Source organism: Chaetura pelagica, unplaced genomic scaffold, assembly GCF_000747805.2.
Source record: "Chaetura pelagica isolate M959 unplaced genomic scaffold, ChaPel_1.0 scaffold85, whole genome shotgun sequence".
In the NCBI taxonomy this organism is placed as follows: Eukaryota; Metazoa; Chordata; class Aves; order Apodiformes; family Apodidae; genus Chaetura; species Chaetura pelagica.
In genome coordinates, this window is record NW_009953505.1 from 4,537,595 (window position 1) to 4,563,801 (window position 26,207).

Below are 26,207 nucleotides of genomic sequence, written 5' to 3' on the forward strand. Positions count from 1 at the left end.
GCAAGTGAGACAATGAACATCACTCTCAAGCATTCAAAAATCTGACAAGAAAAGCACTGTTAACTGCTATAAATAAACACTTAAAATCTGTACATAAAACATGTATCTTGAGGATCTGGACAACTGGCGTTACTAGTTTTCACACCATCAATATTTACAAAGCCTCCTAATTAAATGAAATTTTCAAGTAGACTGCAATAGTATGCAGAAGTACAACTATAAGGTTAAAATGTATACTTCAGCTTATTAGTTGCAAATAACTTCATAATGTCTTCTTTTGGAATTCTTTTTAAAGGTCTTCATATCTACACTGAAAACAAGTGCCTATTTCTATTTTGCAGCTATAAATGTGTCTCAATTTATATGGAAATGGTGAATAATGTATTTTAAGACCGGGACAGAGTAGATTCATCAGCCTAGAAATTCACATTACTCAAAAGCTCAAGTGACAATGTTTACTAAATTTTGCTTGTATTTTCAAATTTAAAATATGCAAAAATAGTATTAACTTTTCTTAAAATAATAATGTTAATTTATTTAAATGAACATCAGAAAGCTTCCAAGAGATTACTACAGTTCAGTAAGTTTGTTTTTAAAAAGTATCATAAGTTTTGTTTGCTTGTTTAAAAGCAGATTTTCTGGTTATGTAGGATTCTAAACTGTTGCAGTCTGCATATATGAAGCAGTGACTAATTCTTAAGAATGTACTTTTCTAGACTTCACAGTCGAGGTTTATAGCAGTGACAATATTTTAATTCACAGAAGTGAACTGAGAATACTTGCAAATATAGACTTGCAGTAAATTAGTAGATCACCAACAACATTATTAATCTTTTGTCAGGTACAAGAACTTTAAACAGCTGCTTATCCAAACCATTCTATGATTTTAAGCTCTACATCATTTCACTGCATGCAATTACATTCTCAACTTCTCTGAATAGGTAGCCCCTCCAAGAGAATGTCAAATGCTTTCTGAATAGAAAATTCCTTTTTTGTACCAGATTATTCCTAGACCATCACACTTCCCTGCCTTTACTGTTTCTGTTAACTTGCACATCATATTTTCCTTCCACAGGTAGTCAAACAATAAAATATAGGCACTGGGGAAAAAAACAGCTATTTGGAAGCAAAATATGTAATTTTTTTAATTCCCTAATACTGTTTACTCCTTTTTGCCAGTAGCTGTCACTAATTAGTAGTGCTTGAGTAACATGTACAGTCCCAAAGAAAAATAAATGTTACATTACAGAATCCTTTATCCTTCAGATCCCTACCTCCCATGTTTATTGCTCCACGAGGACCCATATCACCCATTCTCATTTCCTGTTCTCTCTGAAAGTAAACATATTTTTCATGGTCAACCTATTATTCTTAGAACTTAAAACATTCCCATTTATTCAATGAAAATAAAAATTTTCAAGTTTCAAAATTTTCCACTGATTACAAAAATGCACAAGGAATAAAGTTAACTATACTCCCCTGTTCTTACAAAATAAAACGGAACAGTTATTTCAATATGGCAGGTTAAATATCATAAGCTGAATTATCAGATGCAGCAGTCTAAAGTTCTCAAATAGTTCTGTGACCAAATGAATCCCTCTTCACATAGTGTTTTTCATTAATAAGAAGGAATACATTTACATTTTAACTGCAAATAGGTCTTATTACAGAATTGCCTAAAGGCCGTGGTTCAAGTAATACAGTTCATCTGGCTTTACAACTCAAAAATACTTTTGTAGGTTGTAAACCAAGTTCTGATGTGTTATATTATGGTATATAAACTCAATCTGCCAGTTCATCTTTGTTTAAATAGTTTTGACTTAACTTGGTGCTGGTACATTCTTTCGATAAATTAAATCATGTGTTCAAATATTGACCATCCTTTTGAAACCAGCATAAAAATGGAGTATCAACAAGAACTATATAACATTTATACTGAAGAGACAAATAACATGTCGAATTGATCCAGATTCAATCCACGCTCAGTCATCCAACAGCGAAAGAGTTCTGACATTACTGATCATGAACCACAGCCTGATATGAAACAATATTCAAAAGATAGTACCCAAAGTGGCAAAAATCAACAGGGGAAAACAAAGCACATTACAGATAACGCCAAGGGATTTTAGTATTGCTGTTAACATCAAAAGGATGAAACAGAAACAAATTCACAGTTCAAAATGGAAACTAATGACACGTATACCAAAACATTTTTCTCCATTTTCTGCAAGAATGTTAATGCATATTCCATTCTTGAGTGAACATGTGCTGAGAATAAGCATATGCAAAAAAATTTACCTGACTCTGAAAATCATTCCGTTTGTGATTTAAGAGTATAAGTTCAGGTGAACTTAGAAAACAATTCCATATACTAGGCAACTGAATCAGTCTTACTAAAAGTAACCCTGGAACTGAAATATTAATCAAATCAAAATATATTCACAGTATATTTATGGTTTAACAAAACCCTTGTTTGTTCAATCATGTTTGGGATTCCAAACTGAGTCTTCCATCTTCACACATGTAAAGCAGACACCAATATTTGACAGAACAGAGTCAATAGTTTTGTAAGATACTCTGGTACGGGAAATTGTCCTAAGATACATGACAAAAGGCTCTCATGTCAATAACTCTGTTTCTCATACCGAGAAAACGAACTTAACCTAAGATAATTACACACTGTTTTTGAAATAATATGATTTAGTGTGGAGAGGAAAAGTAAGGCTTCATAACTCAAAGACAGTTTTAACGTTCAGATAGGAAGGGCTGTTGATGAACATAAAGAAGGACCTTTTCTTCTGATTCTAGAACCCAAGTTCAACCTTTATAACAGAAGATGCAACTACTTTGTCCGACCTCTCACAGTAATGTCAACTGACTCTTCCAAGTAAAGTTAGGATCAATCATAACCACAAATGGATACCAATGAGTTAGTCACAATATCAGCAGTTTGTAAGCTTGTTGGTATTAGGCTGCTTTTACAATTCAGCCCTGACATGAAGCAGGAGAAGGAATAGCAGTATGCCATCCCTAATGTCAATCCCTAGCCCAACATACTAGAAAAACATTGTCACTCTCAGTTTATGTCAGTCAGACTGTGTGTGGACACGTGTGCGTATCTGCCTGTGTGACAACAGGACATGCCACAAACAGTCAAGATACTCTTTAGTGCAAGGGAAAGTAGCAGATTTTTAATTACTACACATAACTTAGTTAAGTACCTTGGGTCCAACTGTTGGTGGGTGGATTTTTTTTAATGTGAAACATGCTATATAAGACAGGGCCAAGTGCAACATCAGCTAGATAAGGATGTTAAATACAGAGCTATAAATGTGTATTGGTTACTAGAACTTAATCTGGGGGATTTTTAGCAAATGATAGAAGCATTGGCAAGCTATAACATATACTTCTTTTTAAAAGTACACTTTTAAAAAGTACACACTTCCTTCTAGCAACAAACCATAAAAAGTACACTTTTAAAAAGTACACCCTTCCTTCTAGCAACAAACCACTATTTTTTTCAGTCTGAAATGCTACTTGTTTTCAGTTACTAATAAGAACAACAAGAAAGAGGTGTAGAATATGTAATTTCTACTCTTTTTTATTAGTCTAATCTAACTTTCAAACTTAACAAAAACATTATGTAATTATTTGCCATTTTCTAGCTTAAACTTTGGTATTGAAATATTAATATTTAAAAAAACATTTCAGTTACGGACTCAAGATCCATAAATGTGCCTTATTATCTCTGCTGCCTGTTTATCTATCAACATGCCTACAAGAATTATTACTATTCCTACTGTCACACATTCACGACTCATCACATTCTTTTGAATTTTCAGCATGAGGAAATTCATCTCTGTAGTTAACATGGAATTAGCATCATAGAAAACACTCAATTGCAAATGTTAACAAACAGCATATATCAACAATGCAATTAAATGCCTGAGGTATTAACTATAAAAACATGTACTTAAATAATTTGCCAAAACCTGTATTTGCAGGAGTTCAGATGGTAACAAAAATTCACTCCTATCCCACAAACATCATATCCTAGACAGTTATTCACTATGTGAGTATAAAGAAGTTATTGCAGAGGGTTTTGCCCAAAATACGACAGAGAAAGAAATACCAACAGGCAGTCATGAATAGCCAAACCAGTACTGGTTTATATTCTTAGCCCACCTGAGAGCTTCACTCTTGGATACTCAAACCCTCTGCAGAACATAGCAATGATCACATTATCTTCTCAGAGCTTCTTTTCCTCACTGTATAGCTGCCCATTCTTCCAATGAGTAGCAGCTGCCCAGAAGCCACCCATAACTACCCATTACCAGGGCATGAAAACTGAGAAGCGAGACAGGAGGGCTAAGCTTTTACTGCAGAAATATTAGGGAGCCAATTAAGAACCTCTGAAGTCACCTGGTACCTGGGAAAAATAACTTAAACTGGAAGAGAACAAGAAAAATGGGTGACAGACAATTATAAGGGGAAAAGAAAGCCGTAAGAAAAAGGCTGTGTAGTAAAGCATGATTTAAGCTTTGGGAAAATCAGAAAAAACAAACAACACACAACTCAAAAACAAAGGGAAACAAGAAATAATATAATCATATTGTAAAAGGATAGTTCTTTACACACAACTCAAAAGCTTTCCAAATCAATTCTGTTGCAGGATACTTGTAAAATACCTCACAACTCAATAATGCCAAAAACCTTCAAGTAGCTCTGATTCATCCAAGTAATCTGCTGTTAGGGAACCTGCTATGATGGCAACTATAGCATTATACTTGCTAATTACTTTAGATACAAGCATTAAAAATGAGATTTCCTCCCAATTCCAGCTCCTTTTAATGTTGACTGCAAAAAGTAGATCTACAGAAAAGTATTGAATTCAGCCATTTTCAAATTATATATACACTGTATATTTAATATAGTACAGATTATCCCATTTTTACAAGTATTATAAAGAAGATTTCTTGAGCATTTGAGGTATACCACGTGCAACATTCTTAAAACTGAATCACTGCTGATACCAGTATTCAGAGTAAGGCCAAGATAACTCTTCTGTTTGTTTTTTTAAATATAATAGTATATTTTTAAACTCACTCTATAAAACCATGAAGCAAATTGTTTTGAGAAGATACCTAAGAATTTATACAGGAGGAGGTATTGGATGCAATTCCCTTCTCAGACTGAAAATAAAAATGCAAGTTGATTTAAAACTTTTTTTTTTCTAAACTAAATTTCTTTTTAACTAAAAGTACTTTTAAAAAAATTTTTATTATTTTTTTTTGCCAGAAACAGGCCTTGCAACTGCAGCAGCCTGAAGAAAATGAAAATTATGCAATATTCATGGTAACAAAACTGTCCAAAAATTGTAGTAGTGGAGTAAATACAGCACTGAATATTTTAGAAGCAAAAAGCAAGATATGAACAGAAATATTAAGACAATTTTCTTCAACTGTTTGTGGCCAGGAGATGCATATCTCTATTAACAGGACTATTCATTCAACTTCAGCTAAGGAATGATGGCCAAAATAATGTTAAGACATGGCATCAAAGAAATCCCCTATAAAATTATATATATATAAAACAGCAGTTGCCCTATAAACTTACGCTTGCACATTAAAAATCAATGACTTAATTAGTAACTCTTCTAACTTGTACAGCAAAATGTAATTCATAGTGCTGATGACTCTCACCTGTTTTCATTAACAGGAAAACTGAATTATATTCTCTAGCAGACCTTGAATTTGTCCAAAATGGTAAGAAATTTCTGTACTAGAATTCACCACTCCCTTCTACAGTGGTATATTTCATTAAGGTCTCTCCAGGTAAAGGAAAATTATTTCCAAAGGTCTCTTCAGGAGGTGTAAGTCCCTTAAACCTTACACAAAATTGTAATTGACTGGAAGATGCCTATATTATAAGACATAAACCATAAAAGTGGTTAAAACTAATAGTTTGGCACTGTAAACTTGAATTTGGGGGATGCTTTTGCTTGTGTTATTATTCTTTCATCAGAATATTCTGCTACTTTGAACCAATGGCTAGCTCACTCTTAACTAGGAAGTTAAGCTGCCAGTGAGGGGTTAAAATAATAAAAACATTCTCTACCACCCACCTCTCCTCACCTTTCCCTCTTTTGTTTATCCATTAATTCATCTGTATATATGATCTGAAAGTTACATTATCCCAAAATAGGTCAATTTACTCCATTACATCCAATAACATTAAATAATTTAAAATAAAAATACTGCTCTTCTTTCAAAATGCAAAATTTCTGTGTGCTCCTGAGCACTGCAACCTAAATCCAGAGCTAATCCCTCCTCTGAGTTGGGCATCATACTAGATGATGATCTAGATCTCTCATCCAGAGATGTCTTCCAGCTTAAACTACTCAAGAAGTCTACTAACTGCATGACAGACCCCACCCAGGAGTTCAAAAAATAAAGCTCTCTTACTTCACACAAAGTTAGACAAGCCAATACATTAAACTAAATAACAGCTAAAGAACATGTAGCTATAAAATGTGTATAATACAGGAAACTATATAGCTCTATTTTTAAACAGGAGAACTAATTACAAGAATGTTTATTAGGTTTTATAGCTGTCAACAGAACTTGGTCTTTGAAAAAAGCATTCTAACAGGGCTAGAGCAGATAGTTAAAGTCAATTTCCTCTCTGGAGACCCAAGTCATTAATAAAGTTGATGGAGATGACTAAGTTACACTACTAAAAAACTATACACTAAAAACAGCTATCACATCAGCAAAAAAAGGAATACACACTGCATAATATGCAGATACATTAATTGCAGTAAATGCTACAAGTTGAAAAATGATTCCTAATGGTAGTAACAATGCTAATTATAACTGTTGACAAAAAAAAACACACCATAATGCAAAAAAAGATTTATTATTAATCCAGTGCATCTCCTAAACAATTCCATTATTTCAATAATATTGTCAAGGAACTATAAATGTTATTACAATAGGGGACATTATTTTAAAACTAATTAACAGCAAAAGTATAGGGATGTATTTGAGAAAAACTTCCATACATTAGGATCTTTGTTCTCTTTTTGTTCTGAGAACCAACAAGAAAGGCTTTAGCTGTGGGGCCTTTCTTCATTTCCCTTGTCTATCTTTTGGAGAGCACTCATTTGCTGAGGATAGTCCTCAACACCTAAATCCCACAGAAGAAACACCAAAGGCAGTTAAAACAGGACAAAAATACTGCTACTCTAAGCTGAATGTACTCTTGAAAACACACAAAATTTACCTTGAACAATGTTCTAAAAACACAGATATATTGTAATAAAAAATACTAAATTTGTATTACTGTGCCAGACAGCTACCATAGTATATGAAAAATGCCTTGTAGCATATACTAGCATATTTTACACAGAATCAACAAAAAAATGGGTACTACAGTACTCCATTAGACAACTTCATTAACTAAGTACTGAAAAGCATCTCAGTGCATCACTTAATACACTAACACTGGAAAAGACAGAAATGGGTTGCAGTTTTATGTGTGAAAGAGAATACACCTTACAGACTTAGAAAAAAAAACACCACAAACTGTTTTCAAGAATAAAGTTACATATTCTCTTAAATTCACATTTATTTTAATACAAGCCACTTCTGATCTTTACAAGATGGAAGACAATGTAAGACCCTCCTTCATTTAGGTAAAATTAGCTTCTACTTTCCAAAACACGCAAGCTGTTGTTTGTTGTTTTTTTTTCTGGGAAGAGTGCAGTACTAAATAACTCTGACCCTCCCAGTATGCTTTATTTTTTAAGTCATCCTCCTACAGCTAGATGCAAAACCCAATCTGAAGAAAAGCTGCCTTCCATTCAACACATCAACTCTCACATGATATTTAAGTCAGGTCTACATTGGCAGTTTTGGAAGAGAAAGAAGCTTCATTGCATTAATATTACTCATACTACAAAGACATTTAGAGGACATGTCACTAAGCAGCAACATTTAATAATCCCCTGAAAGAAAGCAGCATTTAATACAGAAGAGACAGCCTCTGGGCTTAATCTAAAAGAGGTAAGCCCACACATCACCTGGAGGCCTCTCAAAATTTTGAGCATCAAAGAGACTGAAAGATCCCAGAAATTGCATTTTTAGTTAGCACTATATTGTAAATCTCATTTTACCCGTTAGCTCTCAAAAAGACTGTCATTTCTAGCAGCTGCAAAGCCATATATATTAATGCAATCTGATTACAAGTAAAAAAAACATTAAAATATGAACAACCATTACAATCTCAAAAGATTTTGCTACAGGTTATTTTTTTTCTTAAGACTCGTTTCAACATGACTTGAAAGACTAAGTTTTCCTCAAAACCTGAGGAACAGAACAGCTGAGTATATTAATATATTTGGTGTTCTTGAATCTGAGCAAGAAAAATTGTTATTTTATACTTTCCAAATACAACTGATGTTTGAGGCAGCACTCCAATGCCGTTATTTCATTTGTAATCTACTAGATTTTATCTACATTTCCTAGGTCCCTTTTGCTTCTTTGAATTTTTTTCCAAAATTTTTCTAATTAATTCCACCATGTAAGAGCAACCCATGGCATCCTGTAGAACATGAGTACATACATAAAAATATAAAACTGGCTCCAAAAAAACTTTTTCTTTTCATAAAATGTGGACCAAACCACTACCACTCAAAGAGGAAAGTAGATTTATTTTTCACAACACAAAAGACCCCCAAACACTCCTGCTATTCACCAACGTCCATATGGCAGACAGGGCTTGTTCCAGCCTGGAAATGTTTCAGCTACTACCTCAAAATTAGCAAAGAGAGAAGTAAAAAATCTTGTAGAAAAACACTGATGGAAGAAGGCAAGTTAAGAGCTGGTTGAACCTGTTTTAAGAAAGAGTCAACTGAAAACGACTAATACCTTAAGAGTTAAAACTGTCTGTGGGAGAGAGTCACTCTCAGCAAATTGGTAGAAGTACTGTCAACATTTTTTTTTTTCCAAAATTTTGAGTTTGGCATAGAAAGTAAACTAGATTAGGAAAACAAAATGCTTTCAACTGTTAAACAATGGAGATGTTTTCTCACTTCTATACCATGAGAAGCAGAAAATAACTACTGCTCTGAACTACAGGAATAAGGCAAACAAGCTAGAAAAGACAAATGAAATTCAAAATTATGTGAAATAATGCGAATAATCATTACTGGTTTTCATCTCAGATAAAGTGAACAAAGGAATACTTATTGTCTAAGCCAGAAAATTAATAGTTGAACTTTTTTAAGATATTCATGAATAGACACTTTATCACAGAGACAACTGAGAATTCAGTCACTGATTTGTATGCAGAGATATTCATTCACCTCCAGTATTAAAAACTGGCCACCACTACTGCAGAAGTTGTCTACATGCCTACAGAGATTTTTCTGAACGGCTCTATCTAGTGACCTTAGACACTAAACTTTTCCAGCAGAAGCCTACTTGCTGATTATAGAATTTTACTCCATATTAAGATTTATATCTTTTCTGCTTCACTGTTCTGTCTTTTAGTTACTTGCTGCTTCTCTGAATGTTAATACTGCATTTAAAACACTGCATTAATAGATCATTTCCTCAGTTTTCTTCCCATCTCTCCCACTTTCATTTGCTGTAATACAGTAAAAATTGTGTATGTAACACCTACAGAATAAAACTCATGAAAAAGACAAGTTAACTATAGTTCCTCATTTTCTGACATTCTGTGGAAAATGTTATTCACTAGTTAAAAAATTAATATATACAGATAGCAAAATCTGTCCCAAAATGAACTGCATATGAACAGTAGCTAGGAATAAAATGCATATACTTCAATTCCATTCCTCTATTAAATCACTTTCCATGTCATTTGTTCAGGTAAAGGAAAATCCTACCTTGTCCCTTCACTGTCTATGGCTACAGAGATGAAGCACTCTCTGAGGGTATAGCTGAGATATAAAGATGGACCTTTAATTTTTTTTCTTTCCAAATGCCATTGCTGTTGACCATTTGAGAGCAAACAAGAACAGAAATATACTGTCAGAATTTCTCCTTGATCTAACAACTGATACTCACAGGGAACATAAAGATCTGCTTCTCAAATATTTTAAGGTAAACTTTTCACAAGACAAGGGTGCTTAGAGAAGGTAACCACTGCAACAGATCTGGAAATCCTTTAAAATATATATATATATATAAATAAAAAGGGTGATATCTATATATTAACTTTCTTGATTGCAATTTCTCCATTACAACATTCTGTTAATTAATTTTGTTCCGTTGGAGTGAAGAGCCTCTTTAGGTCCATGGAACCAATATATAAAAACACTTTCCCTCTTCTATTAGCTTCAGTTTTTGAATGGCAGTAATGATATTAAAAACATCACCCGAATGCCGTTCAATAGCTGAACATAACACTTTTTTTTTTTCACTTGTAATCAATTTAAGGCACTTAGCTGTTTACTTACCTTCAAAATTACTTTCTGAAAGCAATAGCCACCATAAATCCTCCACATTCACAACTGATACACATAGTATAATCATACAGCATTCAATTATATTCACATGTTCAGATGCATATTAGAGAATTTATGCTGCTGCTTAGAATTAAGGTACCAAAAGAGACATCTATAAAGCCATAGAGGATACCTTACTTTCACAGACCAAGCTGCAAATAAATTAAGATGCACTCAAAAATTCCCCCAGGTAGGCATAGAGTTGAAGAGCTGTTTAACTGGTAACAAAGTTTGGGCTAACTGTAGTATTATACAGATGTACACTAAAATATTTAACTGAAAATTAGGTGTTATAAACAAAGCTGAATTTCAGGTTTCCAAACTGGTACATTTTCCTTGCACATGAAACAAATCTAGGCACATATTCAAAAAGAGTGAACACTGGACTGATTCCAAATAATCATTTTGCCCAGCTGCAAGATTAAGGATGAGATGAAGTGAGAGTTACTTAGAACAAAAGTTAACCAGCCAAGAATATTCTTTATCATTAGGTGTTCATGTAAATATCTAACTACTTTTTAATTGGAATTTCAAATATAACATTGCAAAAATCAACCCAAAACAATTTAAAAACACCACTAGTTACAGCCACAGTACACTAAGTATGACTCATCTCTTGACTGATTTACTAACAATTTTCCTCTCCAAACAGGTAGCACATATGCTGACTAAATTGTAACACAAGAAAGTCCAATTGTAATTGCTATCCCAAAACTGATCTGAGTTACCAAGTGAGTAAAATATGCAAGTATTTGCAAAAAGGAAGCTGAAACTTGAAGTTTTAAACCAAGATTAAGGCTTACTTTCATCACTACAAAGGAGTCCTGTAGGAGAAACTTCTTAGATACATATGCAGTCTTGTCTAATACTAATTAATAGTATTCTAATACTTGTTATGAATGTTGCTTACAATCAGAATAGTTCAATGTTTAATATTTCCAGAACATCTGACCTGTCCACACATACAACACTTACAAACACAAAACATTAATAAAGAAGCATAAATGAAACTTCCCAGCATGAAATCAGCCTCCACAGCTTTCCAGCTCTCCATAGTTTTCCAGGTAGTAGTTTTATACAACCTGAAGGTTATTTAATGTGAAACAGGACCAAGATGATGTAGGCTTGAACAAATATACTTATCTTTTGAATAAACACTGAAGAAAATCAACACAAATTGTACCAGGGAATTCTAGTATTTTAATCAAAAGTTTAAGAAACTGGTCAACTGAAAAAAATCCACATGGATTTAGAAAAAGTCTTTTCTAGTTAAATGCCCTGATCCAAGTCCACACACAGCAACTCTTAAGCTACATTGTCCACTTCCATCAAAAGATCCCTAACCAAAGCTATTATATATATGTGGTATAGACTCAAAGGTTAGGATCATGTTAGGGATACAATAGCAGTAAATAGGGATAAACAAAAATATATACCTCTTACCTGAAGAACATAAAAGTTCCCCTACGGATTAACAAATGTTTAATAACTCAGAAAGGGCAAGGGAGAACAAACACAAGGACTCCAGAAGATAAGCAAATTTTAAAAAGATTATAAAACATAACACTATGCACAGAAGAGAAACAAAGCCTGAAAAACCCAGTTTTGATATACTGTCTTTTTTAGATCTTTTGTATGAATACATTTAGGAAAGACAATTATGCAGCCAACCTGCCACAAGTGTATCAACAAACCTATATTCAACAACACTAGTAAAAGCAGTGTGCTTTAAATCATATACAAACCAAAACTAATCCAAATACTCTTTCATCCTACATGATTCTACATGTGAAAGAGTGGGCCATTACCCACTATAAAAAATAATAATGTTGGAGAAAAATATCTTTAAATTGTAAACCTTAAATAAACCTAATTGACTCTTTAAATATTAGTTTCTATTAAGCAGTCCCCATCTGAACAGTTATAAAACAGCTCAACAGAAACTCTTTTTTTTTTTCTGTGAAAGAGTGGGCCATTACCCACTATAAAAAATAATAATGTTGGAGAAAAATATCTTTAAATTGTAAACCTTAAATAAACCTAATTGACTCTTTAAATATTAGTTTCTATTAAGCAGTCCCCATCTGAACAGTTATAAAAACAGCTAAACAAAAACTTTTTTTTTTTTCCTTTTCTGTTCTTTTCAAAAAAGACCATACTTGTAAAAAATGCTAATTCTTCTAACAATCTACACCTAACTTCTGGCGCATTGAAGTGGAAAATAAAGAAAGACTTGATGGAAGACAGAAACATCAGACTTAAATTCCATGTTCCTCATGGAAGACAACCAGAAACAAGCATTAGCTCTAGTAAGATATAAACCTACCTCACGCCTACACTACAGAAAGGAGGCTTGGGAAATATTAATGAGAAAAACCCTAAGTATTTTAATTGAACAAAACCCCCCAGCATTTAGCCTGCTATCAAAAGACAGGCAGCCATATTAAGACAACTTAATTTCCATGTCTCAGTTTATTGAATTACCACTAATGAAATTTTTCACTCCATGAGAGTTACTGAAGCAAAAGGTCAGAGGCTTACTACTTACACTGAGGAAAAAACTACTCAAAAGGCACTGCTCTTGAGAGAGAAATTAGATTCATAAATAACCTTTCCTCACATTAAGTAACAGATCCATTAACAGTTTTTGTCACATAAAAAATTCTCTTTCTACAGACTCACTTATTGTTTCTTGGCTGTTTTCTTCTTTCATTAAACAGACCCTTTGAATAAAGACAAACTTTTCTAACCAAAGGAACTTATTTTAGCTGCAAGTCTCAATGCCACCAAGTAAGATCTCAGGATTTAGAAAGGTGGATGAGTCCAAAATAGGTACCAAGCAGACAACTGAAACTGAAAGTACATTTCTTCTTAGTCTGGATAAATACGTGTACAAACTCCAAGTCAAACTTAACTCCAGTAGCTGAGGAAGAAAAAATGAAAATGATTAGAGCAAACAGTAATCTTAGCTTCTTCAAAATATATAGGACATTTATCAAACAATTACATTAACAAATTATTTTTCCAAATTGTTTATAAACACCTTATTTTCACTTGTCAGAAGCTGGAAAACTGAAGAATTCACTACTTAGAGAACTCAGGTTACTTTTTTTTTTTTTAATTTGTGAGCAGTAAAAATTTTCAGAAATTATATTTAAAATATAGAAGATTTAGACTTATTACATTTGGTCTCTAACAGAACTATTTCTTAGTCTCTAAAATTAATGAAATAGGAGAAGCTAGTTACACCAATGGAGTATTCTATAAACAAGCACATCAGATGCATTTTATGTCTTTGCGTTAATAATTGAACAAAAATGGCATCTGCTGAATCTGAGGCTTCATGAAATACCAACATTGGCAAAGACTGATGTAATTTTGCAATTGCACATTAAGTATCTTTTAAAAAGTGTTATTTTAGTTTCTTGATCCATTAGTCTTACTGAAAGAAAATTAAGTTATAAGCAAAAACACAATCTAAATGACAAAGACAAAAAATTCCTTATCAATTACTGTAAAGAGAACAAACTTGTAAGCAAAAATGCTTACAAGTAGTACTACAACACCCAAACTTGTACTGGAAAACTACGTACTTTTGGCTGTACATTATGTATGAATGGTCACTTGTTCTGTTTGCAAGTTCACATGAAATATTATGTTCTAAAGTATTTTGTGCAATCATTGGGAAACCATGGCAACAGAGTAAAAGATTTTAGGCCCCTAAATATCTATAAATATCTATAACATAATGCAATGAAAATTTGTCACATCAGGGTAAATATTCATAGTTTATACATAATTAAATATAAAGTTATAAATTAAATGCAATTATCATTTGCTTTATTACTGAAGAATTACCTTAGCAGCATCCTTCATACATGTAAAAACAATCTAGAAAGTCAATTTTGAGTCATCCTTAAATGGTCATGAAATACTCACAACCAAAAACTACCTTAGTCCACAAAAAGCTTTGGTTTATGGATACAAACACATAATAAGCTACAAAAAGATGGCTGAAGTTCTGCTCTGAATTTTAGCCAATATCTTTTCATACTAAAAGCACACATGACAGTTAAAATAGTTTTGATACCTTGTAGAGTAATAAAGTGTTGTAAGGACTTTTTTTAGTTTCTTCAAATAATACAACGTGGATATTTTAAGGCCTATTTAGGCATTATTATTCTTGCCTAAACCGCCAAATTCTCTATTGAAAACACTGTTAGAGGAAAAAGAAGAATTGTAAGACTTAAGCACCTGTCTACTTATACATATCACTGCAATCCTGGAAAAATAATTTTAGAAAAGATGTTTGGGTAGAACTAAGACCACCCACAAAAGCACAAATTGTGTATTTATAAACTGCTTGCTCAAAGGCCTAACCTATGCTACTTCATGCATAGGAAGAAATTCAATCACTGAAATAAAGCAGGACTGTTTTGACAGGTTGGTTGTTTTTGTTTGGCTTTTTAATTTCAGTTCTACATTTGATGATCTGCCTTTCTTCAAACTAATTTTACCTTAAAAGACCTTTAAGGTGTGAAACACGAACTACTTACTTCCTCTGTGAGTGTGCATGCTGGATTGCAACAAGGAGCTAATTCCTCTCTCCCAATCAAACTCTACAAAAGAGCTTTTATAAAGCTGCTTAGCTTTGTAACAGTTTGTTAAGAAACAGTAACTATATTCATACAACCTCACCAAACTTCACTGCCATCAGCTTCATTAAGTACGCTAGGATGTCAAAATAAAATAACCAAAATGTATTACTAGTAGGAAACATCAAATTTGAAGAGATCATTGGAAAAAAAATAATTTATTTATTAGTGGAAATCTGCCTTAGCTTAGTTTACTTTTGAGTAAGATGGAAAACAAGTCTGCGTTCAGTGAATTGGCACCAGAAGACAGAAAAAGAAACATGCAGTTCTAGTCACTTAAGAGCCAAGAACTGCAAAAAAATAATTCTTAAATTACAGAATTCTAGAAAATCTAACTGATAGTCTTCTTTTCAAAAATGTCTACCAATTAACTTGCAAGTCAATGTGGAAGTGAAGAATACAATATGCTTCAGTAAACTCAAAATAAAGAAATGGGAAGCTGTATTTCTAAACTGCTACAAAAAAAGAACAAAAGTCATATAAGAAAGATTTTTTTTTTTTATTTTTTTTTCCAATCAAGTTTCTGGAATTCCTGAGTCTATAAGCTTTGTTGGTTTGGAACATGCTTTTTTACCACCTTGCTTTCATCTGTCTTACAGCTTTTGATTGAAATTCACTAGAATCTCTGCTGTTGAGGCAATCTTCACTGGCTTAGCAGCTGCCACTTCATGCTGATATTTAAAAAACACAGTTGAGCAGCAGAACTTCAGTGTAAGAAAAATTAAAGGAAAGCAAAACAAGACCTAGAATCAATTATTGAAAAGACTAGGAGATTAAAAAAAGAGTTAAATATTTAATATACAATCTTACATGAAAGAATAGTAAGCATTTAGAAGTTGAAAGTGCTGAAACAGAAACAGCTCCTTACATGTTCATGTTAAACTTGAAAAACAGAATTATCTTGGAGGGCAGGGGACAAGGACACCCAAAAATCTCAATGCCCTCTTTAAAGGAGCTGTATGCCAGTATCACAGCTATTGTTTCAGAAGTACAATACCCACTTTACACTATTTTGCAGTGCTACTACAGATTTAAATCTGTGTACCATAAAAGTAAGACTACAACTTCTATGTATTTTGGTAGACACATGAAAACTATTTTAATAAACTAAATCCAAATCACACTCTTTGATGACATGAATAAAAGCAGTTCATGGAACTGGAATTATTTGGTAAGAAGGCTTTAACAATGTAAATCTATGTAAGCCATTCACAGTAAACAGTAACAATTGCACAGTTTGTATTATTAACATATTACTAGTCCTTACAAGTATTGTATTTTTTTAAAATATTTGTGCTGCTGAGAAATAAAATATTGCTTCCAATCAGCATCAGCAAGGTCCTCTTTTAGAAAGAATTATGTATACAAAATTAAAATCAGTAGAATATTGCAGGAAAACACATTTCCTGATTGAGCTATCACAAAAATTACTACACATTTATACTGAGCTGTACCAGATTTTCAACTTTTAGAGGGCATAGGAAAAGCCATCCAAGTGCTTATCCATAACTTCTCTAATAGAGGTCACACAACTAGAGTAATAAATTATTTAGGAATCACTAGGCTGCACATTAGACTAAAACTCAATGTAACCAAATTTTTCACGTACAACATCACCATGAAAAGAATCTTTCAGAATGAGTATTCACCACACAGAAAATATTTTTCTCTGTAATTAAACCGAGTAAAAGGTAACTGCATTAAACTTGGTCACAAGATGTTTTTCAACAGTAGTCACACTGAAAAAATCAAAGATTATCAAGTTAGGGAAAAGGTACAGAAAGAAACTTTAAACAGAAAAGCTTAACACTGCAGTCTTTTATGAGAGGTTCCAATTCTGTTGTCATTGCACTTACCATTTATGTCCTTCTTTTATACTGAACAGTAAAAAGGAATAGGATAAAAGTGAAGGAAGCTTACTTTTCAAAGCTTTTAAGAAACAAAAACAAATATTAGAAACTATTACTTTCTTTCTAAATTCATGGTTGGCAGAATATTTTAATAGAAGGATTATGCCAAATGTGTTTATCAAGATCTAATATGGTACAAGCTATCTACCAGTATCATGAAATGTAATTTTCACCAAGAAGCAACTTTTAAGTTCTTAAAACAGAGAACAACTTTTTTCAGTGCAGGTACAATGATAATCTGAGACTAGAAGTAGTTACCAGATGGAGTTTGTTCACAGTAAACAACTATTAGTAAGAATAAATTTTAAAAATTAGTTTCATAAGAAATTCTGCTACATTGAAAAAAGATCTGATACATGATTTTGCCATCTCCAGAAATGGTTTACAATTCTTCTCGGCTGCAAAATGCAAAGACTTTTCCAAACATCCATTCACACTATGCAACTTAAGTACAGCTATTTAAAGATATAATGAACACCTATAAAATGACAGGCCATGCTTAGAGAGTTACATAGCTGCTCTTATTAGAAAGAGTTGCTAAAGAATGTAAATTCATCACTTCCAATTTTGTTTCAATTCTTCTGCTAAAGTTAAGGACAGTAGAAGTAAAAAAGAAGTGAACACATGACCAGAATACTAAAGAGTAGTCTGACAATTAGAGAAAACATTTGTTTTAAACCACTATATATGCCACTTCAACTTTGTAAGACATGAAAGACACCACCTGTACTATATATTAATTTATACAATTTAAATCACTTTTCATAATGTCACTGCACAGCTACATCTATATAATCTTGCAGTGTATTAATCAGTTCCAGATGAACACACAATTCCAGAAACACAACTAAGTGGGAAATCTATACTCTTCAAAGTATTCATTCATCTTTACCCAAAAAAAACTTCATTGTATAAAATTCGCAAAAATTATGCATCATGATTGAACTGCCTTCCATTTGAACCATTCCTCTTCCCTCTTGCACTACATTTTCACCATGTCCCCACCAACTTAAACAGTTTCTATTCACACAGGTTTCGGCAGAATTTAAAGATGCAGATAAGCACAAGGATTGGCCACACTGTGGCAGGCAATTCAAGCACAAAAGCTAAATTACATCTCAAGGCAGTTGGAAGAAGAAAACCAGCAGAGTTTACTGTGACCAACATTATCTAGCTTTTCCAGCACCCGAAGTTGCAGGGTACAGGCCATAATCCTTTAACAGCAAAGGAATCTGAGGGAGCTACCATCATCTCAAGCTTGTAGGTCAGCTCCCCAGCTTCCTCTTCCTGCAGCTCTCTGCAATAAGCAGCATGGGTCTCAGAGATCAGCCACAGGAGGGCTCTCACAGGTAGCTTATGGGGTCAGGAAGTCAGACACCCCAAAAGATGCTACATGAAGACATGAAGGTAAAATGAAATTTCATAGTTGGGACTACAGAAGTCACAATCAATAAATGCTATTTCTAAATTACATCAGACAATTGTTATGTGCTATTTCACAAAGCATGTTTAATAATATGTGGGAACACACTAAAGAACACTGAGTTTTGAATTCCTGATCTTTGTCATCCCAAAGAAAAGACATGCTGAAAGCAGTTTTCTTTCACAGTGTGAGCACATATGGAAATAAATTATCAATTGCTTTCTGCTGCAAGTTTCTCAAAACACAATCAGCAAAATCAACTGATACCTGTCAGTAATATCAAAGGAACAATTTTGCTTCCTCCCATCCTTGCTAAAAATGCTAAGGGACAGAGGATGGGAAAAATATGTCTTGCTGAGAACAGGAAATCTTATTTTCTAGCTTCTCTTAGGATGTCTCAAAATATACATATATTCCTCTCAACCCAGCGGAAAATGTTACGGTATAGAATGTAAAACAGTTTCTACTTCAAAAGGAGCTTTGAAAAGGAGCTTTGAAACCAGCAGGTTTTTTTTTATTTAAGTATCAAATTCTACCTGTAAAGGGAGGTAAAATTCCATCCTGTACTCCATAGTTGTTTTAATAATGTCAATTAGTAATGTGTGACTTGCTTATTAATTGCTTCTTCACTAAGAAAAGCTGTAACAGTAAAAGGTATCTTTCTCACATAACACTAAAGCATTCAAAATAAGGTTGCATTCAGAGTCCTTTAGTAAAGATTTTCAATGTTTTCCTCATCTAGTTTTACATCAGGGTAAAGGGGAGGAGTGATTTTAGGCTCTATATGAAGTTAATATTGCCCATATTGTTTCTGAAGTATATTAATCTTAGTAAGTTATGCAAAAAACAAAACAAGCAATTCCAACAAGCTTAAAAGCCTGAACTGGTTTAAAATTTAAACCTTCAGTAAAAATAGGGCACCTCCTCATGGAAACTTATTCCCATGACCTCTCACTTGTAAAAATTCTATTATTTTATTGGGAAAATTAATTTCCCAAATAAAAAAGTCAAATTATTATTTGAACACCTTCACTTAGCTGAAGTGTTACATCATTAGCTTGTAGGAAAAATAAGTGGTGCCATTCTACAAGAGAATAACTGCACTGCTAAATTTGTACCAATCCACACAAGAGAATGATGGAATACTGAAGGAAAAACAGCAAACAACAATATTACAATTTTTAATTTTAAAACGTTTCACTATTTGTCATAGAATTTTACTTACATTATCCATGAAATTTGGCTTAAATCCTCCCTCCTGCTGCCGTCGTAATTCCTCCTGCTCCCTCTGGCGTAGCATCTCTTCTTCACGACGCCGATGCTCTTCTTCATGTCTAGAATGTTTTTCAAAAATTATGTCAACATACACTCTTGACCTGTTCAGGCTTGTATTCAGTCTCAGGAGATAAGATCAAGCATACTAACAAAACTGGCAGTTATTTCAATTATAGTGTATGGCACTAATCTATTCCATCTGACGAGTTTGGATATTATTTATGCTTTTGTTATTGTTAACCAGAATACAGGCAATTACAATAGCAGTACATTCCGTAACTCTTCTTCTGGCTGCATACTGGTAAGCAGGTTAAAATACTTCAGTTTGTAACAAACCACTATGGATTAAAATATTTAAATACTGCCAAAAGACATATTTTAACTCTGCAAGCTGCTTGTGTTTTCTTTTTTCCCATCTACATTCCTTTTGATATTTATCAAAAATTTGAAAACTCAATCAACGTGACGATACTAGGTCTGCTTTCTTGAATTTTAGCAGAGGCATGAAAGCAAGTATTTGTATTAATCAGATCTTAAAGGAAAAATTGTTTGCAACATACCAGAATATCAAATGAAAATAGCCTCAAAAATCACATGTCAGACTGTAAATTTGCGATGCTACTTTTACACAGGCAGTTACCTTCCCATAAATCTTAGAAGCATGTTGGTATCTACTACTGCTATGGTTCAGCCACAAATTTAAAATAAATAATATGAAACAACAATAAGACATTTCTATGCTATTTAGAAAGCTCCAAAATCTACAAAAGATTAAGCGGAAGTGGAATAAATGGAAAAAAAATAATAAATTCTTGAAACCATTATTTTATGGTAGCATAAGTGATCACTTTCACATTCAAGAACATTAATAGAAACATCCCATATTACACTTCTGACAAGCAAGCTTTTTAGAAGCAGAAATATTTTTATTTGCTATCAAAAGCAAGCTCTACAAGCTGAAGTATCTAAATTCATGCAGGCCTGGAGCAGCTGCATGCCACACCTTTGCACAGTAGAAAACAAAATACCTCAATTGTATCTGCTTGCGTTTTTGAAGTTCTTGATTTCGAAGTTCTTCCAAACGCCTCAACTCTTCCTGACGTCTCATGAGATCTAGCAGGATTAAAATGTAACAAAGGTAATAGCTGAAAATCAACCATACGGCAACACAAAAAACAGCTATTACTGTCAGATCACAGTTTAAATACTCCCTTTTTAAAGAAATTTCTCACTTTTTAGTTATCACTTATCATTTGTTTCTTCCCACCAAGACAAGTCTAGTATATGAAAAAAAAGACTGGATCCACAACTCACAGAAAGACAGAAAGACAAAGGACTGTGAAAGCCTCTGAAGCAGGTTGTGGAAACAGAAATCTCAAGTCCTCAAACAAATAAAAGGAGGAGGAAACCTCCGAATCTCTTAAATCATAATCCTGTTTTACATATAGAGCAAGGGATCAGTTTTCTCACCATGCTATATACCACTGAAGTCAAACAAACAAGAAAAGTAGCACACTATACACGGGCATATACACTCCAGTATCTATTGCAGACCACTGCATGGCACAAATCAGAAAAAATGTGATACGACCTTCACGTGCACATAATCTGAGCGTCCATGCAGATTTATCACATGACTGCTTACAGCAACTTAAAAATTACTAATCTTTAACATTTCCAGAGAGGAACACCCATATCTTCTTAAAATACTCTTTAAAAGCACGGTTCAATTAATAATTATTTTTGCTGTACTAGTTTCTGACCAGTCACATTATTGATTTCTGCATGGAAATTTATGCTCTCCTCAATTAATATTAATTCTACTTTTTGTCAGAATGCAGTTGTCTGCCTTTTCTGTCTTCAGAGGCTATTGGACACATGACAGGATTTGTAACCATGAGGAACCTTCCACTATGCCACTTATTATACGCCTTTTATGTTCCACACACTTCTGTATGCCTTTCTTCACTCTACTAATTGAAGTACCTTTTAAGCTATGCAAATCTCTTTCCTCAAATTTACGTCAGCATATATTTTTACAACTTAATCTTTTACTTTAACATCCAAAAACAACTAAAATTATGAGCACATTGCACTGAAGTATCATACATTTATTTCTAACAAAGATGATTAGCAGATTTTTACTCTCACAGCATCCTTATTGACATTAGAAGTCCTTTCTCAAGCACATTTTGCTGGCTTGCTTTTCCTATCTCTTGTGCAAAATTAACATACTTCACACTTCAATAAAACATGATTACATTAAAGATTCATTTAAGCCACAAAGTTTGAAGGCCACATTTTTCCAATGTGCTTGCCATAGAAGGGTTGGCCACTGTTATCCTGATACTTGGGGAGTGCCACAAACACCTTTTGTGTTTGTAGGGGTTTTTTTTAAAATAATCAAGATTATTTTAGAATGTAAGTGCACTTTTTTTTTTTTAAGTAACCTTTAGGTTGTTTCAGAGCATTACAGAACAGAGACATTACATGGTCAGTATTGTCCACTGTGGGAAATGATGTTTCCTTGCCAGTTCTTTGTTCTTCCAAATTTTTTTAGCATTCCCTTTTTGTGTTACTACACTAACACAGGATTTGCTACTTTCGACCACTAATTGCTAGAAATTTTATCATTTTCTCCCCTTTGTTCTTAAGATGTAGCCTTAATTTTTTTTCCACAGCACAGTTTGGGTTGTTGCCTTTCCTGAAATTATTAGTGTTTTAAAGTTCAACACACCAATTTAAGATCCAGTATTATTTGGCAATGACAGGATCTTGGCACAAAGCCCCTTACTAGCCAGATGAAAATACAGATCTAGAGGTTTGGGCTGTGCATAGAGCTATTCATATTAAAAGATCTGCAATTAATGGTAATTCTGGACTGACTTATGTTGGACACAGAACCTTTCTCTGAATATGAAAAACCTGCACTAAAGCAGCTGTGGAAAAAAAAAAAAGACAAAGCCTACTACTAGCTTCTGCACTTTCTTGTGCTTAAAAAAGGGCAAGATCTTCTTCATTTTATCCTCAACCTTCTGCAGAGCAGAGGACAGACGGTGAACGTGTACTCTCAACTCAGAAATTAATCCTACAGGCAGGAATACCAAGTTCAAAAAGATTTTTCAGTTGTTATAGCTGCTGACTTTTCACGTTCTAAAAATGGAAAACAAATGCCCAGCTTCCACATAACTGTTAAAGTGTGAAACTTCTGGTTATATTTCATCATGCCAATTTACTTACACGTATTCTGCTTTACAAATTACTACTGACTCAATCTGTCAAAACATGACACTTTAAAGTAAAAAATTATATGTATCATAAGAATAAATTATACCTTCAGTATTAATAACAGATCACAAAACCTGAGTACTTAAAAGCCAACATGTTCTAGTTCAAGTCCTACTAGCTCTTATAAAGCAATTTCTAAAAAAAACCTTCACCTGCAATATACAGACTCTAGTAAGCTCACCGTTTGAATCTTTTTAGCTCCTGACAATTAACTGCGTTTCTTATTTCAGAGTAAGTATTTCAATACACTTGTAAATCTGTGGTGTGTGCCTCAGGTATGCAAAAATAATAACACTGTGTTCTGATGCCTCAAAAGTTTCACTGCGTCTTTCTTTAAAACCTCGTAATTCCACCTCATTAATATAACTAATATTCTTAGTATGGTCTGAACTTACACCCAGAAATGCTGTCCAGATGAACAAGATTTAAAAACAGCTAATGTCTGAAAATAAATACAAGAAAAAAAACCAAAACACCTTATTTTCATACATACTGAAGCTGGACAGTTGACAAGATAAACTGAAGCGATGTTATTGACCCATAGGGCCTGACAAACTAAACATCTGCAGGTGACTATGCAGAAATCTAATTATCTGAACAAAATTCCCAGTTATTTGGTACGAAAGAGAGGTACCCTGTCAAACCGAGAATGAAAAAAACCTCTTCCCACACTAAAAAAAGTATGTTTCCTCACTGGAATACAAGCACCAAAAGCATTCATATTATAGCAGCTCTTCAAAAGGAGTAATTATTTTCCTTTTCCATGTAATAGTGTAGCTTAATAAATACTAAAAAAATAAAAGAATATTTTTTTCCTTAAGAGAGTCCTTAAAAGAAACCCTAATATCCACAGAACACACCTAAGTTTTCCTCCCATGTTTTACCATCAGGTTCTTTTTCATCTTACTGAACAGGCCACTGCCTTCTTGTCTCAGTTTAAAAGATGATTAAGGCATTGTAATTTAGGAAAAACTAATCCCTAACCTTGCCATCAAATATAGGCAACAGATAGATAAATGCTAAAAAAAAAAAAAAAAAAAAAAAAAAAATTAAAGAGTGTAAGTTCTGTAACAGGATCACCACATGTCAGATGTTAACAGTTAAGACAATGGTAAATTTATCTAAACCGTGTTTTCAGCACTGAAAATTTTTACCAGTATCAGTCATACATCCATAGAAAATTTAAAATGTGTGTCTAATTGAAAAAGGAGGGCTGTACTGTGTATTAAAAGTATTGCTGTGATATCACATTAACATTCACATTGTGCAACTGTAAGATATACATATGCTTACATGCAAATCAAATGCTTTAAAATTTTTTACTTGGGAAATAAACCAAGAAACATCTTGACAGCTGTCATTCCAGGTGCTGCAGTAACTATTTGGCATTTTGAAACAGTTTATTTTATTATGCTCGATTATTTCAGGACAAGATACAAACAGTACAGTTTCACACTAAAAGCAAGCAAGCCTATTAAGAAAAAACAGGCTACATAAAGTTTTTTCTAATCACAACTTCCAGTTGCAGAAGAACATAATATTAAAAAATGCTCCTTTAAATAAATTTTGCCAGTTACAAAAATGTTTCAAAAGATTATGTGCTTACATTCAATATGTCCAAGCATTTAGGTGCTTTATTCCACTAATCTAGTGAATGCTCTAATCCACTTGATACAGATATTTTCAACATGTCATTTAAGTCAGCAGAAAAACTCACAATAACCCAGTCTCACACAGGGATGTCATACTACCAACAAAAATGCTCTTTCTTAAGAGTAAGTATTAATTGCAGCAGACAACTTGTATGAGTTGCCTGGGTTTAAGTTTTGAAATGCATTTACTGCTTCAAATCTCAAGTTCAAATGCCTTTTAAAATGACAAGGCACTCTTATTCAGCCTATAAGCTATTTATTTATTTATTACACTGTCTGATGATCTAACACTCTTCTGATAAGAGTTTTTTAAGTAGCCACAATCTCTCTTAAATTAAATTAGAAAGTATCAAAAAAACCTCAGTGTTTCTTTCATGCAACAAAGCTTGATATTATTTCCAACAGAGTTGCAATACATTTAAATTTTATCTACTCAAGTATTGCAATTTAGCAGTCACAGAGAGGGAACTAAAAATCAAGTAGTGGTTCAATAGTTCTGAGCTCAAAAGCAGTGACTGCATGTCCAGAATACTTTGGTAAAAACGTGGTTTGGGGAGAAGGCTAAAAAGGAGCAAGTATCATTCACTTTGCTACTACCCTCTCTGAAAATAACAGGCTCCACCCAGCTCCATCCTTAATTATAGGGCTTGAAAGTAATTGCTGGAGAAAATTTTTTTCCCCTAACACTAGCAAAACACAAGATGGTCAAACAGTTATAAAAAAAAGAGGGAAAACATGATCTTAAAATCTCAAGAACTAAAATTAATGAGTTATTACATGTACTAGCAACTAAATACTATGCACACATCAGATTTCTCAGCTGAGTTTCAAAGGAAAAAAAGGTAAAATTAGCTACTGTAACATTTTAAATCATACCAGAGGTGCAAAGAACAATCAAAAGAAGTATGAGGTATAATATTTTTTCCTGTACATAGCCCACAAACAGGATTTATTCCTACCTAGTACCATAAACAAAGCCAAAAATGGAAAATAATGTCACTGATTTGTGAAGCTACCATTTAATTTTGCTACATTAACTGCTTACGCTAACAAACTTAGGCAAAGAAAAAAACAGACCTAGATAATCACTCCTTTTCCAGCTTCTTAATACATCTCTGCAAATCATCAAGGACTATGTATAAGGAGAAATATTATTTCCTTTATCTCAGTTCAATGCATTTAATTAAACAGTGTCTGGCAAAATCTCTAAGTTTAACATGCAGCTCAACATGCTACACAACGAAAATCTGTAACAAAACAAATGTAATACTAGTAGATGATCCGATTTTACCTTGCCTCATCAGCATTAGCTGATGCTCATGTCTAGCTGCTTCCATTTCTGCCTCTAGTTTCTCTTTGGCTTCTCTAATGTTCCTGTCAACCTGTTCACGCTGTTGCTTTTCCATCTCATCAAGAGCCTTCCACCGTGAAGCATACTCAAACTCAAATGTTCCAGGCTGAGCAAAATGT

The 26,207-nt window shown here is 33.3% G+C and overlaps 1 protein-coding gene across 1 annotated transcript in view; it reads right to left on the bottom strand.

Moving 5' to 3' along the window:
* The window catches only part of PSPC1 (paraspeckle component 1), a 73,894-nt gene that overhangs the window by 6,529 nt on the left and 41,158 nt on the right, over nt 1-26,207 (bottom strand). Inside the window, 4 exon segments of the mRNA XM_009999437.1 lie at nt 1,275-1,332; nt 19,748-19,856; nt 20,826-20,910; nt 26,029-26,207. Coding sequence (XP_009997739.1) covers nt 1,275-1,332; nt 19,748-19,856; nt 20,826-20,910; nt 26,029-26,207 — 431 coding nt within the window.